Consider the following 14,499-nt stretch of genomic DNA (forward strand, 5'->3'; position numbering starts at 1 on the left):
GCATTCTCATTTGCCACATTTGTGGTTTGTGCTGACTGTGAACAATCATGTAGACATTACTACAATCAACATTGTCTTTTGTCTTAACACTTACTTTGATTTATTAAATAAATCGGGTTTTCAAAAATCGCTTATATCTGTTAATGAAGGCAGCGGACTTATATTAGAGTTGTCAAACTGATTGAAAAGCCATATTACTTTTATCAAAGATCTGTACAAATGTGTTGATGGTTTTACCTGTATGAGGACCAGAGCTACAGACATTTGAAATCTCAGTGTTCAAGTGAGTATCTCTTCTGACCACGGCCTATTGTCTATATGAACTGTGCTTTAAATGCTTTTCTAAGCATCTGGGTGGTGGTGTTTTGAAGCAGTGAACACAAATGTAATAGAGCTGCAAAAATGTTCATTAAAATGAAGGGGCAACACATTTTTTAACTTTTGCGTGAAACATTTTTTGATGATAATATAATATCGTGTCAAAAAGTTATTTGTAGCATGATTACTTTTTAGTGAACTACATGAATTTATATCCATAAGTACAGTTATAAGGTAATTCTTCTCTAATGTCTGACTATATACTTAATTACAACTACAAAGTGCACTTCCTGAAGAAATTGAAGTTAGCCGAATGTTACTGCAGCAGCTTTTACACCTGAGCATGTATACAACAGGTACATCAGACTGACCCCAACTCTGGGATTAGTGATGAACCATAATGCTTGTAAAGATTTCTGTAGTTTAGCTCAAATGACATTTTTCGACAGTTTCAATTTACTTCTAATTGAGAATTTTAATACAGTGATAGTAAACAGCTAATGTTGTCTTTTTCTACTTCCATTTCTACTTCCATTGTTCCACTGATTTATTCAGCTTCTTTTGTATTCTGTTTTACTTCCCATGTGTTTTTTGCGCTTTTGCAGCATTAAAACTGTAATTAATTAAGAAGTCACATTCACATCTATGGGCAGTTTAGAGTCACCAATTAACCTAATCCCTTAACCCTATACACCTTCTCATTTTATGGTTTTTCCACTATTTCCATTGTAGATTCTCACTGAAAGCATCAAACTATGAATGAACACATGTGCAAATATGTAGCAAACAAAAAAGTGTGAAATAACTCAAAACATGTTTTATATTTTAGATCCTTTGCTTTGATTACTACCTTGCACACTCTTGGCTCTCTCTCCATGAGCTTCATGAGGTCGTCTCGTGAAATGGTTTCCAACAGTCTTGAAGGAATTCAGAGATGCTGAGCACTTGTTGGTCCTTTGCCTTCACTCTGCACTCCATCTCATCCCAAACCATCTCCACTGGGTTAGGTTAGGCGACTGTGGAGGCCAGGCCATCTCTTGGTCTTCCTTTCCTGGGGTGGTCCTCATATGAGCCAGTTTTGCCATAGCGCTTAATGGTTTTAATAAATATATAAATAGTAAAGACATCTGCTATAAATAGCAAACAGAAGCGATATATACAGTCTAGAGAAATATATACACAACAATAGAAAGGCACACATTGGAGAGCAAAGTGCTTGGTTGGAGGTAGCGCAAAGAAAATACTTGGTCTGAATAGTCTGTCTGTGGTTGGCCTAAAACATGAGGCCAACCACAGACCATGGCTCAGATTGGTGAGATGGGTGGGCAGGGGTGGCAGAGGGCAGCCAATGGTTTTTTTGGACGGTGTTAATGACTCTCTGTGCAGTCTTCCTGTTCTCAGTTTCGGCCCCTGCGCACCAAACACCTGGGCAGTAGGAGCGCACGTTCTCCACTGAGGAGCCATAGAAGGCCAGCAGCAGCTTCTGGTTCTGGTTGTTTTTCCAGAGGACATGGGGGAAATGCAGCCACTGCTGGGTCTTCTTTACCAGTCGGTGTTGTGGGTACAGGTGGGATCAGCAAAGATGTGGGTGCCCAGAAACCTGAAGGTGGAGACAGATTCCACCCATCCTCCATTTATAATCGAAGGGGAATGGAGCTGTTTGTCGCTCCTAAAGTTCATTATAAGTTCTTTGATTTTAAGGACCTTCTGCCTCAGGTTGTTTTCGGAGCACCAGGAGGACAGGTTCTGTACACTGTCTCATCTCTATCAGAGATGGGCCCAACCACATTGGTGTCAAAAGCATACTTGACGATGACATTGGTTGGGTGGGTTGGTGTACAGTCATATGTTGGGACACATTCAAAGTTTTAGCAGTTTTCTGGACTGTCTGACCTTCAGTTCGTAAATTAATGATGGGCTGTTGTTTCTCTTTACTTAGCTGATTGGTTCGTGACATGATATGAATTCTAACAGTTGTCAACTATGGCTGTCAGCTGTGTACCAACCTGACTTCTGCACAACACAACTGATGTTGTTAAGAAGGAAAGAAATGCCACAAATGAACCCTGACAGGCACACCTGTGAGGGGAAACCATGTCAGGTGACTACATCATGAAGCTCACTGAGAGCAGGGTTTGCAGCTCTGTCAACAAAGCAAACAGTGGCTACTTTGAGGAATCTAAAATATATTTACAGTGGGGCAAAAAAGTATTTAGTCAGCCACCAATCGTGCAAGTTCCCCCACCTAAAATGATGACAGAGGTCAGTAATTTGCACCAGAGGTACACTTCAACTGTGAGAGACAGAATGTGAAAAAAAAATCCATCAATCCACATGGTAGGATTTGTAAAGAATTTATTGGTAAATCAGGGTGGAAAATAAGTATTTGGTCAATAACAAAAATACAACTCAATACTTTGTAACATAACCTTTGTTGGCAATAACAGAGGTCAAACGTTTACTATAGGTCTTTACCAGGTTTGCACACACAGTAGCTGGTATTTTGGCCCATTCCTCCATGCAGATCTTCTCGAGAGCAGTGATGTTTTGGGGCTGTCGCCGAGCAACACGGACTTTCAACCCCCGCCACAGATTTTCTATGGGGTTGAGGTCTGGAGACTGGCTAGGCCACTCCAGGACTTTCAAATGCTTCTTACGGAGCCACTCCTTTGTTGCCCGGGCGGTGTGTTTTGGATCATTGTCATGTTGGAAGACCCAGCCTCGTTTCATCTTCAAAGTTCTCACTGATGGAAGGAGGTTTTGGCTCAAAATCTCACGATACATGGCCCCATTCATTCTGTCCTTAACACGGATCAGTCGTCCTGTCCCCTTGGCAGAAAAACAGCCCCATAGCATGATGTTTCCACCCCCATGCTTCACAGTAGGTATGGTGTTCTTGGGATGCAACTCAGTATTCTTCTTCCTCCAAACACGACGAGTTGAGTTTATACCAAAAAGTTCTACTTTGGTTTCATCTGACCACATGACATTCTCCCAATCCTCTGCTGTATCATCCATGTGCTCTCTGGCAAACTTCAGACGGGCCTGGACATGCACTGGCTTCAGCAGCGGAACACGTCTGGCACTGCGGGATTTGATTCCCTGCCGTTGTAGTGTGTTACTGATGGTGACCTTTGTTACTTTGGTCCCAGCTCTCTGCAGGTCATTCACCAGGTCCCCCCGTGTGGTTCTGGGATCTTTGCTCACCGTTCTCATGATCATTTTGACCCCACGGGATGAGATCTTGCGTGGAGCCCCAGATCGAGGGAGATTATCAGTGGTCTTGTATGTCTTCCATTTTCTGATGATTGCTCCCACAGTTGATTTTTTCACACCAAGCTGCTTGCCTATTGTAGATTCACTCTTCCCAGTCTGGTGCAGGTCTACAATACTTTTCCTGGTGTCCTTCGAAAGCTCTTTGGTCTTGGCCATGGCGGAGTTTGGAGTCTGACTGTTTGAGGCTGTGGACAGGTGTCTTTTATACAGATGATGAGTTCAAACAGGTGCCATTCATACAGGTAACGAGTGGGGGACAGAAAAGCTTCTTACAGAAGACGTTACAGGTCTGTGAGAGCCAGAGATTTTCCTTGTTTGAGGTGACCAAATACTTATTTTCCACCCTGATTTACGAATAAATTCTTTACAAATCCTACCATGTGGATTCATGGATTTTTTTTTCACATTCTGTCTCTCACAGTTGAAGTGTACCTCTGGTGCAAATTACTGACCTCTGTCATCATTTTAAGTGGGGGAACTTGCACAATCGGTGGCTGACTAAATACTTTTTTGCCCCACTGTAGAGTTATTTATCCATCTTTTCTTTGATACATAATTCCATAAACTTGCTTCATATATTTGATGTCTTCAGTTTGTATCTACAATGTAGAAAGTAGAAGCAAATAAAGAAAAACCATGAAATGAGAAGGTCTGTCCACACTTTAACATGTAGTGTGTGTTAGCCCTGCTGATGGACTGGCAGCCTGTCCAGGGTGCACCCTGCCTGTCGTCCTATGGTAGCTGGAATAGGCTCCAGCCTGGGTGGATGGTATTACAACATAATACAAATGATACTAAACAGCAGAAACTAAAAGTCTGTTTTTACAACACTTTTATGTTGCCACTTTGATTGGTTGATTGATTGGTAATTTATTTCAAACATGTAAGCAATATACAGGTACATTTAGAAAAGAAAATAAGAGAGAAAAAAATACTATACAAAAACATCAATGCATTTCAATATAGCTGCCGTTCTGATTAATTTACATGTTGAAAGGGAGTGGGAAGAAGTAAACACTTATTTAATCCCACCCCTTTGCCATAAATTATCAGATAATATTTAATCAGCTTCCTTACTGATATAATTTGTAATAAAAATAGTGAACAGATTTCTGATATACCATATACTATAATATCACATCATGATTTTTTTTTTTTAAATAGAGACATTCACTTAATTTCAATATTTTACTTTTCTTTATAGTTCGAGAAGATCATATTTTTATAACTCTTTTTGAACGGTTTTATGTTTGGACGTCGCTTTAATAGTGTGAATGCCTCAAGGCATTCACACTATTGAGTTCCTGTTTCTCTTTAAACTTTATTCTTCTACCTTATTCTATTTGCTCTGACCTTTGCTGGTTAACTACTCCCTCAGATTTTCACCATTCAAATTTTAAACTGTTCTGCTCTTTCAGCTAATGCCTGGTGCTCATAGCTTTTATACTTTTTCAGATATTAAGCGTTTATTGCATTTTTTGGCCCATTTTGCTGAATGGGACCACATTATCAGTGTGATCACCAGTTTTGCTTGCCGGGCTGAGCCATGTTTTAGCTCAGTGAGATGAGCAGCCGTTCTCAGACCAGGAGGCCTGGGTTCAAATCCGCTTAGGACAAAAAAAAATTCAGTTAACAGTTCAACTATCTAAACTCTTTTCAGCACAAATTTCAGCTTTTTCACCTCTTTTTAGCAGAATTTTCAGTTTTTCACTGCTTTTCAGCACTAATTCAAGCTTCTTCAGCTGTTTCAGCACAAACTTCAGCTTCTTTACCCCTTTTCAGCAGAAATTCTTCTGATTCACCTGTTTTCAGCGCAAAGTTCTGCTTCTTAGCCTCTTTTCAGCATAAATTGTGCTGATTCACCTCTTTTCAGCAGAATTCCAACTTTTCCACCTCCTTTCAGCACAAAGCTCAGCCTCTTTAACTCTATTCTGCACAAATTTCAGTTTCTTCACCTCCTTTCAGCACAAAGTTCTGCTTCTTCACCTCTTTTCAGCAAATTTCAACTTCTGCTCCACAGTGCACATTTTTCTCTCATAATATCTTTGTTTGGCACCAGAACTGGTTTGGCTCAGTGGGATGAGCAGCTGCCGTGAGACCCGGTGGCAAAGGTTTGAATCCTATGTGTGACGGTTTCCACACATCTTCCCCGCTTGCCTCCACTCTGCTTTCTTGACACTCTTCAGTTTACCCTTTCACATACAGCCATCTTCAGCAAGCACTTCTGCTTCTACACCTCTTTTAAGCAGATAATTCTGCGTTTTCAGTTGTTTTCAGCAGATTCCAATACGAGGCATTCACACTGCATTTTCGCAGGAAATTCAACTTTTTCTCGTTCCATATTCAGACTGTTCCAGTTTCACTCCATGAACAGAAACACACAGACCTTCCCTGTTTTGAAGTTATAAAAACCCCTTAAATTATAACTTCCTTCTTTCAAACAAAAAGCATACTCTGAATATCACCTGGCAGTTCTTTATTTTTTGCTTTTCACTAGATCGTCAATTTTCAATATTTCAGACTGCAAAAATAGTGATTTTGTATGTTCCTGTAACCTGCACTGTGGATGATTCGAATTGCTTTTTTTTTTGAAGAGTAAAAAGTGAATGTAATGTGGTTTTATAGTTTTTGCCCCAGACCTCTGCACAATAGCTTAAGTATGGTGAAACCAGTGAACAGTATAGAATATGAAGTGATGTTTGTCTAATAGCTGTTTTGCCTTGTTTAGTATTGCAATGCTTTGTGATACTTTGGAATGAATATATCTTACGTGAGCTCTCAGTTAAGTTTTTCATCTGTTATTACCCCCAGAAATTTATTTTCACTGACTCTTTCAATATCAACACCATTTATTTGAATCTTTGCATTTGTATTTAAATGACTATTTCCAAATAACATAAGTTTAGATTTATTCAAATTTAATGATAACTTGTTTTTATCAAGCCAGAACTTCAATTGACTTATTTCATTAGTCATATCCTCCAATAAATGCTCCAATACTGAAATTATCTATAAATGCCAACCATAATGCACCAAAAATCCCCAAAACTTTAAGAAATGAGCTGTAAACATCTTGATAGTTTTCTATTTTACTCTGTAGCCATTATATACACTTAGCAAACAAGTACTAAATTATTCTAGAATAAAACTAGAACTAGGCTTGCTCCTGTAACCTAAACCAGTCAATGTCTTCAAAGTATACTGAGTCTACTGACTCTGTGCCTTCTTTACTTTGTTGTCAGTCATTTTTACCAGTAAAAAGACAATTTTGCATTTTTTGCACTTTGGTTTTGTTATCATCTGTGAAGAAGCAAACTTATAACAAAAATCTGCATTGTAGTCCAGATCACAATATTAGGAATTAGAACTTCGTTCTTTCCTTTTGTTGTATAAAACAAAAACACCAGGGAAACAACTAGTTCATTTTATTGTAATTATTCTCATTTAGTCATATATCTTTTATAAATAATCTGTGCAGATGACGACGACGATGAAGACGGTACTTATCACAAGGGCTCTGTGTGCGCATATTGTGAATTCTGTGAGGTATGTATGAGATTGACTTTGAGAAATGATGTTCTGTCATTACAGGATCAAAGTCAAATCCTTACTAAAACAAACATCACGATGTACAGTTATGGACCCAAATATCTAAACATTAAAACTGGTGGATTGTTCCTTCCTTACTGACGTGAGAGCACTGCTTGCTATTTCATGATTTGCTTTCTAGTCTTTTTAAAATAAAATGGGCTTTCTTCCAGCACTGTGACAGCTGTGATAAATGTCCTTGTGAGGAGGGAGACACCTCCGAGCACTGTGACGACTGCAAGGTGAGAAAGTACACAACATCTGACCTCCTTCTCAATTTAAAGCAATTCTGCCTTTGATGCACAATAAATAACAACTATGGTAATGTAACACGATGACAATAAATCCAGGAACTAAGAACTGCAGAGCACAGAAAAGTAGGGAGTTTTTGACAACAGTGGTTCATTTTCTAGTAATATAATGGATGGTGATATTGGTCTGTTGTATTTTTGAGGCAAGGGGGGAGCCAAGACTGTATAGTTTGAGGTGACGTTTGGAGCAAGCAACAAGTGGGGCTGACACTGATACAGGGGAAGCTAGCAAACAGGAAACGCACCAAAGGAGTCCAACAAAAAGCAATCCGGTTGTTCAGTGATGACGCGACGAATCCTACTTCCGGGTCTAAAGTAGTCTGCGTTTAATATGGCTTTTGTGTTGTTAACATGTTTAATGTTATTTATTTTCTTCTATTTGATCTCAAAAAGCTCCTAAAACAGTCAGCGACCACTGTTGACCTCCCTCGGCTTTTATTACCGCTAATCATTTATTTAAGCTCAGTTTTTAAAACCTTACGATGTAACTACAGCCCAGCCCATGCAGCAGTATATGAATGACTAACCTCGTATTGTGGATGGATTATCTCAGTTGTTCTCCTGGCTGAAGTTTGGTCCTTTTACAGCATCCTGCCATGCGATTACATTTGTTCCTGACCACCGAGAACACTCACATTAACTTTTATCGAGTGGAAAAAAAGTTAGCTTGTTTATATTATGCTAACATAGCTGTGTCGCTAGCGGTCACGTAGCACATCATTATATACCAGCTAGCCCAACTTCAGTAACCCTACAAACGTCACTGCTGTTTAGTTTTCTGTCTTCATTTATGCTGGAAGTGATAGCAGAGCTGTACGTTTTAATTTGTTTCCAAAACCCCGCAGTCAGGACATGCTATATTGTATTTAGATAGAAGCTAGCGAGCTAACTCCCTGCTAACTTCTAACTCCGTTAAATGTCATAAATTCCGTTTTCATGGATGCCTGGATGTTAAACTCAATTGTTACACCTGGTAGAGCAGAACACTGATCATTTTATTAAAGATGAAAGACTTTAGACAGTTTTTCAACTCTCAGTAATGCCACAGTGATCGTTTGATATATGGACCTGCAGCAGAGTTTAGGCCCAGACACGGCTAGTGACGTCAGACTGAACAACCGGATAGGTGTGTTTTGATTTAAGGCATTTTGCTGCCATGGTTTGGGTCTACCTTTACCATTAGAGGGATGGGTTACTACCAGAGAGTAGCCAAAAATTGTACTCAAGTAACAGTAGCACTACCTCAACATAGTTTTACTCAAGTAACAGTAAAAACTAGCCGTCCAAGAAATTATTCAAGCAAGAGTTAAAAGGTATTGAGTAAAAAGGGTACTTGGGTACTGAGTAACTGATCATAACATCTGATTTAATGTTTAAAAATGAGATCATCAGACAGGCAGAAATATAAAGTGAAAGAATGAAAAGGAAAAAAATACTACATATAAATAACATGACTACAAAAAAATCTAAGCAGAATAAACTCTTTTCCAATCAATTACCTTTCAGTATAAAACACACACACACACACACACACACACACACATATATATATATATATATATATATATATATATATATATATATATATATATATATATATATATATATAGTGCAAAAGTGCATTGAAGCAGTTCTGCTTTTCCATAGTCGTCCCATCTTCCTGACTTTATACTGTCACTTTATAATGTCACTCACCACTCTGCTACTGTTTAGAACCCCCCACCCCCGTACCATTTCATGCCAGGACAAATTTTGAATTCATTAATTTGTTTCTTTTTGTTCATAGATGTGCAGTTTCTGCAATGTTTGTCCTGTTTGCCAAACCGTTTGTAAGCCTGGTGAGTAAATTCTCTGTCACCACTGTGAATATATGAATATATATGGAACGACATTTCAAAAGGAAAGTTTCTTTGTTTCAGTTTATCTGGTCATCACTCCTAAATTACAGGAAGCTTAGAGTTTGGCACTTTATATATAGTCATGTCCTATCTTTGAGCCACAGTTTTGGGGAATCATTAAATTTTCCTTTTGATATGCTCAAGTCATATTTTAGTCTTTTCAGTTCCTTCAGTCTGGTCCCTGTGTTTCTTTATGTCTTCTTTGTTTCCTTGAAGTCTGTCATGTCTCCATATTTTTTCTTCTGTCCATGTCAGCTTTGTATGTCTCACATTACTTCTGGTTTCATTTTGATAAACCCGTGTCTTGTCTGTGTTATGTTCAGTTTGCGGTCTTATTAATCCTGATTTGTCCTTGCTGTGTTCCCAGCTGTCTCCACTTCCCTAATCCCCCCCCCCCCCCCCCCCCCCCCCGTGCATTTATTAATGTGAACGTTAAGATCCAAATCTTGATTTATTAAACATTAAATAATTGATGTTTTCATTATTGTTTTCTGTACTGTCCCCTGTTGTCCACTCTTGTTGTCTCTGTTCTAATATGATGTGATCACTGGTTTTTGTCCTTGTCTCTATATCTGTAAATAGTGTCTCTGTATGTTGTTATTAACTTGTGTGTAAATCAACCTGCCACAGGGTCTACAGATGTGTGTGTGTGTGTGTGTGTGTGTGTGTGTGTGTGTGTGTGTGTGTGTGTGTGTGTGTGTGTGTGTGTGTGTGTGTGTGTCAGAGGGGTGTTTACATCCTGCCACCAATCAAAAACTGTCTGCTTAGAATTTGTGGACTCATGCTGAGCTTGCTTGAGGTCATTTTTTGTTGTACTGCATTACTTTCAGTACTTCTTCATTTTGATGATCTTCAGTACCAACTTTTGCTTTTTTTATTTTGGAAAAGGAAATTTTAGCAAATGAAGCTCAGTCTAAGTAATTTTTTGGCTTTATTTATCACATTTTTCAGTTTTTGGTACTCTATATTTTGGTAATCTTATGCAGTTAAGCCATTCAGCAAATTCAACTTTAAGTATTTCTAATAGTTTCAAGCATTTCAGGTAAAATTTCCAAATTTTCAGCATTCATATTATAGATTGCAGCTTGTCCAAAATGCTCCGGCACGCCTTTTGACTGAAACCAGAAGGTTTGCCTCTGTCACCCCTGTCCTTGCTGATTTGCAATCAAATACTATATTGAATTTAAAATATTGCTGCTTACCTTTAAAATTATAAACAATACAGCGCCTAGCTATCTCGACGAAACTCCTTAGACCATATACCCCTGGGACAGCCCTCAGGTCATCAGCCCAATGACTTTTGGTACAGTCTAGATCTCGGCTTAAGTATAAAATACAGGCATTAACTAACCAGAAAAGCAAGGTTAAATAAGAGAGTTTTTAATAGTGATTTGAATGATTGGATGGATTCAGACGCGTGAATAGCAATGGGAAGGTTATTCCACAGCTGAGGCGCAACCAGGGCAAACGCATGGTCACCTCTGGTCTTAACTAACAATTTAACTTTGTATACATCTTCTACTTAATACCCATGTGTTTCTAGCAAGTTTGGTTTGATATTCACTTTTATTCTTGCGTAATTAGTGCCATTGACCTGTTGGCATATTCAGTGCTTTGTTAATGGTCTTATATTATTCATGTTTTAACCTGCTGTTTTATTGTGAAGCACTTTGGTGTACCGTTGGTATGGTATTGTATATTGCATATTTGCTGTGAAATGTTTTTTCTAGTTGTCTCTGTCTCTATCTCTAAACTCTGTTACATACTCAACATGGAATGATCCCCTTTGTCAGGGCGTGTAGCTTCTTCTTTAAGATACTCCAATTTGCGTGGCCATGCCCCTTATCTATAAAACAGCTGTTCAGACTTGAAATCATCGATCATTTGAGCTTCACTTTACTGTCAGGTGCAGTGTGTGTATTGGAAGAGTGTGTGGTACAGTGTGTGTCTGTTACCTTTATGGTGGGGAGCCTGTCTGTTGGCAGCCTCCCAGGATTGCTGTCATTTCCTCTGTAGCTCTAGTTGGCTGTGATCACTTCTGGCATATTGCCTGTGGTTTCGCTGGTTTACATGTCCATTGGGTCCTTGCTGTGGCTGATGCTGTTAGCCCTGTGAGCGAGGGTTTCTCTGGTCTGCTAGGTGAGCCCAGTCTGTTTTTCACGATCGTGAGTTTCACACCGAGTGGCTTAGCATAACCCTTCTCACCAAGCATCCTTCACAATATAAACTAAAAGAAAATTGTATGAAAGACAGTCAGGGGAACATGAAGATCAGCAAAGAAAGATGAGCTATTTAGCTTAGCTTAGGAAAAAGCAGTATTTATCTCGCTGTTTCATCGTTACGGCTGCCTCATTCTCCCAGCAAGTATGGCAAGCCCTGTGTGCCATAACTGTGTGGGATGGGACATTTCTATGCCTCTGGATGATGGCATAACAGGTGTGATGTGATTGGGTACTAACATGCCTTGCTGGTGAGGGAAAAACCCCTAGTCCTGTATGGACTGACCTGTACTCACTTTTCTGGCACAAAATGTGCAGGCTCACCCCTTCTCGATATGCCTAAAGTTGGAAAAATGGATGCCTCACAGGCCAAAGGGGAGTGCCCAGACCCTTGGCAGGTGTCTTTCCCTTCCCCTGCTGCTAGGCTTGTCGAAGAGCCACCCTTTAGGAGCTCCTCACTGGCCCCAGCGATTGAATGTGATTAGCAGAGCATCCAGAGCTCTGCCCTTCCTGAGGACTCTGTGGCGCCTGCTTCCAGTTTTGAGGACACTGGACATTTGCGGCCTTCCCAGATGCAGGTGCCTGACATTAAGGACCTGATGAGCTAGTAGTTCGGCTCTTGGCTTTTGTAGACGTGGTGCGCACCCACATGGAAAGAAGGAGGATGAACAGCCAAGGCTCTGACATCCTCCAGCGACCCCCCTCTCCCTTGACCTATCCTGGAGCAAGGTCGGCCAGCCCCCTTCCAGCCTGTGCCTGGAGCGGTCTCACTAGGTAAAAGTTGTGGTCTCCACTGAGCTTTCCATTGGTGGACGGACTCAACCAACTTAGACCAGGGTCACGCAGTAGGTCTGGTGACTCACCGTCAGCTGGTCTTCACGGACACTTTCCAAGTCAATTTGGGTAGGGTCCACTAAGGCTGTGCGGTAAATGGCTATTGAACCAGCCACTAGGCAACTTATCCTCACTGGAGCTGTACCATGTTATCATCAGGACAGACACAATGGTTGCAACAGCCTACATCAACAGGCCTAGGTTCTCCCCTCCTCTTCAGGATGGCTAACAGGTTGTGGCAGTGTGCTCATCCCCTGTTCCATTGAGTTTGCTTGGGTACATGCAGCAGGGCCATTGAACGTGGACATTAAGTTGATGGGGGCCCGAGCCCAGGAGAGTGGAGACTCCATCCACAGATGGTTGACCAGGTCTGGCATCACTTTGGAAGGGCAAACTTCTATCTTTTCGTCCAGGGAGTTGACGCAATGCCATTGTTTCTTCTCTCTCCAGAATGATGACCTGCCTCTGGGGTGGGACACCCGTGCACACCCTTGCCCCCAGACTCTATGCATTCCTTTCCATTCTCCCTCCTCCAGTTGGTCCTCCACTGAGTCCAGACCGAGGAGATGAGGCTGATCCTGGTGGCCCCTCTTGGTCCCACATGCCTTGGTTTTCAGCAATCCCTCTGCTACTGAATGGGACCCATGAGAGCTTCCCTTCCAAAGGGACCTCCTGTCTCAAATAAGCAGTATGCTTTTCCAGCCCTTCCTGGCAGGGCTCAGGGTGAGAACCTGGAAAGGCATCTTTCCTTAGGGTTGCCTGAACCTGTGATATGAAATTTGCAGGAATCTGTGCACCATCCACAAGGTCTGCCTATCCCTACCGCTGGTGACTTTTTGCTTCCTGATGTGCGGTCCAATAGTTGAACCACTACGAGGCTACATTTAAGACCATCCTGTAGTTCCTGTTTTCCCAACTGATCTGCAATTACCCAGCGAGGTATGGTAACAGCAATCAAGGTGGTTCACACTGGTTGCTCAGCACTCAGTGGGACTGACCTCTCCCTAATTTCCGGGTTTCTTAGGAGTGCCCAGCAACTTACATTTCGCAGGACTGGACCTCCAGTTCCTCCATGGGACATGGATGTGATCCTTGGTGCACTTCAGCATTGTCCCTTTGAGCTGCTCAAAGATGCTCATGTGAAATGGCATTTCCTTAAAATGGCCTTTTTAGTGGACATAACATCTGCCAGTCCACAGAGATTGCTACAGGTGGTTGCTAAAGAGGAAAGAGGTAATCCTGCAAGAAAAATGAAGAATTGCCATCCCTCAGCAGATTAGATCAAATTAGGTTTTCCGATTATGATCCAATGTGTTCCAGCATTTGTAATCCTGAGAGGAACATGTTTTTGGTTAACTCAAACTGCAGTAGAAAGTTACAATAGGTAACAGTTTTCCATCTGATCATATATGTTGACTTTGTCATTGGTTGTCTCCAGCTCACTAATGGTTCATCGTTTTTATTCAGGGGGATTTCTGGATGAAGTGACTGGATCGATCTACAAGTGAGTGCTGTTCACACTGACTTTAAGCCTGCTCAAGTTATTCTGAAATTCAGTCATTCACATCTCTATTTCTTTTTCCATAGGACTGTAGCTGACGTCTTTGATGAAGATGATGATGATGTCAACTAAATTTAACCATATGTTGCCACCATGTGGACAAACTAATATACCATACTTTCATTGGTTATGGTTATTTGGGGTTTTTTTCTTCAATAACACATTTGCTCCCCAATAACGTCAGAGAAATTTTTAAAATAATAATTTCACATGTTTATGTATTGTTGCTACCTGACAAGTCTGAATACTGAAATCATTATTTAAATAAAACAGACGGGACATTTTTATTGATTGACTGATTTTTAAATGCAGACTGTTTTGGGAAGCGCATCTGTAACTGGAAGGTTCGATCCCCGGGCTCTCTGTCCTGGTTGTTGTGTCCTTGGGCAAGACACTTCACCTACCACCTACTGGTGTTGGCCAGAGGGGCCGATGGTGCAATATGGCAGCCTGGCTTCTGTCAGTCTGCCCCAGGGCAGCTGTGGCTACAACTG

General features: G+C 40.8%; 1 protein-coding gene across 1 annotated transcript in view; it reads left to right on the forward strand.

The window, feature by feature from the left end:
- The window catches only part of LOC113021499 (acidic repeat-containing protein-like), a 16,711-nt gene extending 2,419 nt beyond the window's left edge, over positions 1 to 14,292 (forward strand). Inside the window, exons 2-6 of the mRNA XM_026166260.1 lie at positions 7,073 to 7,140; positions 7,356 to 7,424; positions 9,280 to 9,331; positions 13,912 to 13,948; positions 14,032 to 14,292. Of these exons, the coding sequence (XP_026022045.1) occupies positions 7,073 to 7,140; positions 7,356 to 7,424; positions 9,280 to 9,331; positions 13,912 to 13,948; positions 14,032 to 14,077 (272 nt within the window). The 3' untranslated portion in view covers positions 14,078 to 14,292. The remainder of the gene's footprint in view (positions 1 to 7,072; positions 7,141 to 7,355; positions 7,425 to 9,279; positions 9,332 to 13,911; positions 13,949 to 14,031) is intronic.
- Positions 14,293 to 14,499: the final 207 nt, after the last annotated feature.

This window comes from Astatotilapia calliptera, chromosome 4 (assembly GCF_900246225.1).
Source record: "Astatotilapia calliptera chromosome 4, fAstCal1.2, whole genome shotgun sequence".
Classification (NCBI taxonomy): Eukaryota; Metazoa; Chordata; class Actinopteri; order Cichliformes; family Cichlidae; genus Astatotilapia; species Astatotilapia calliptera.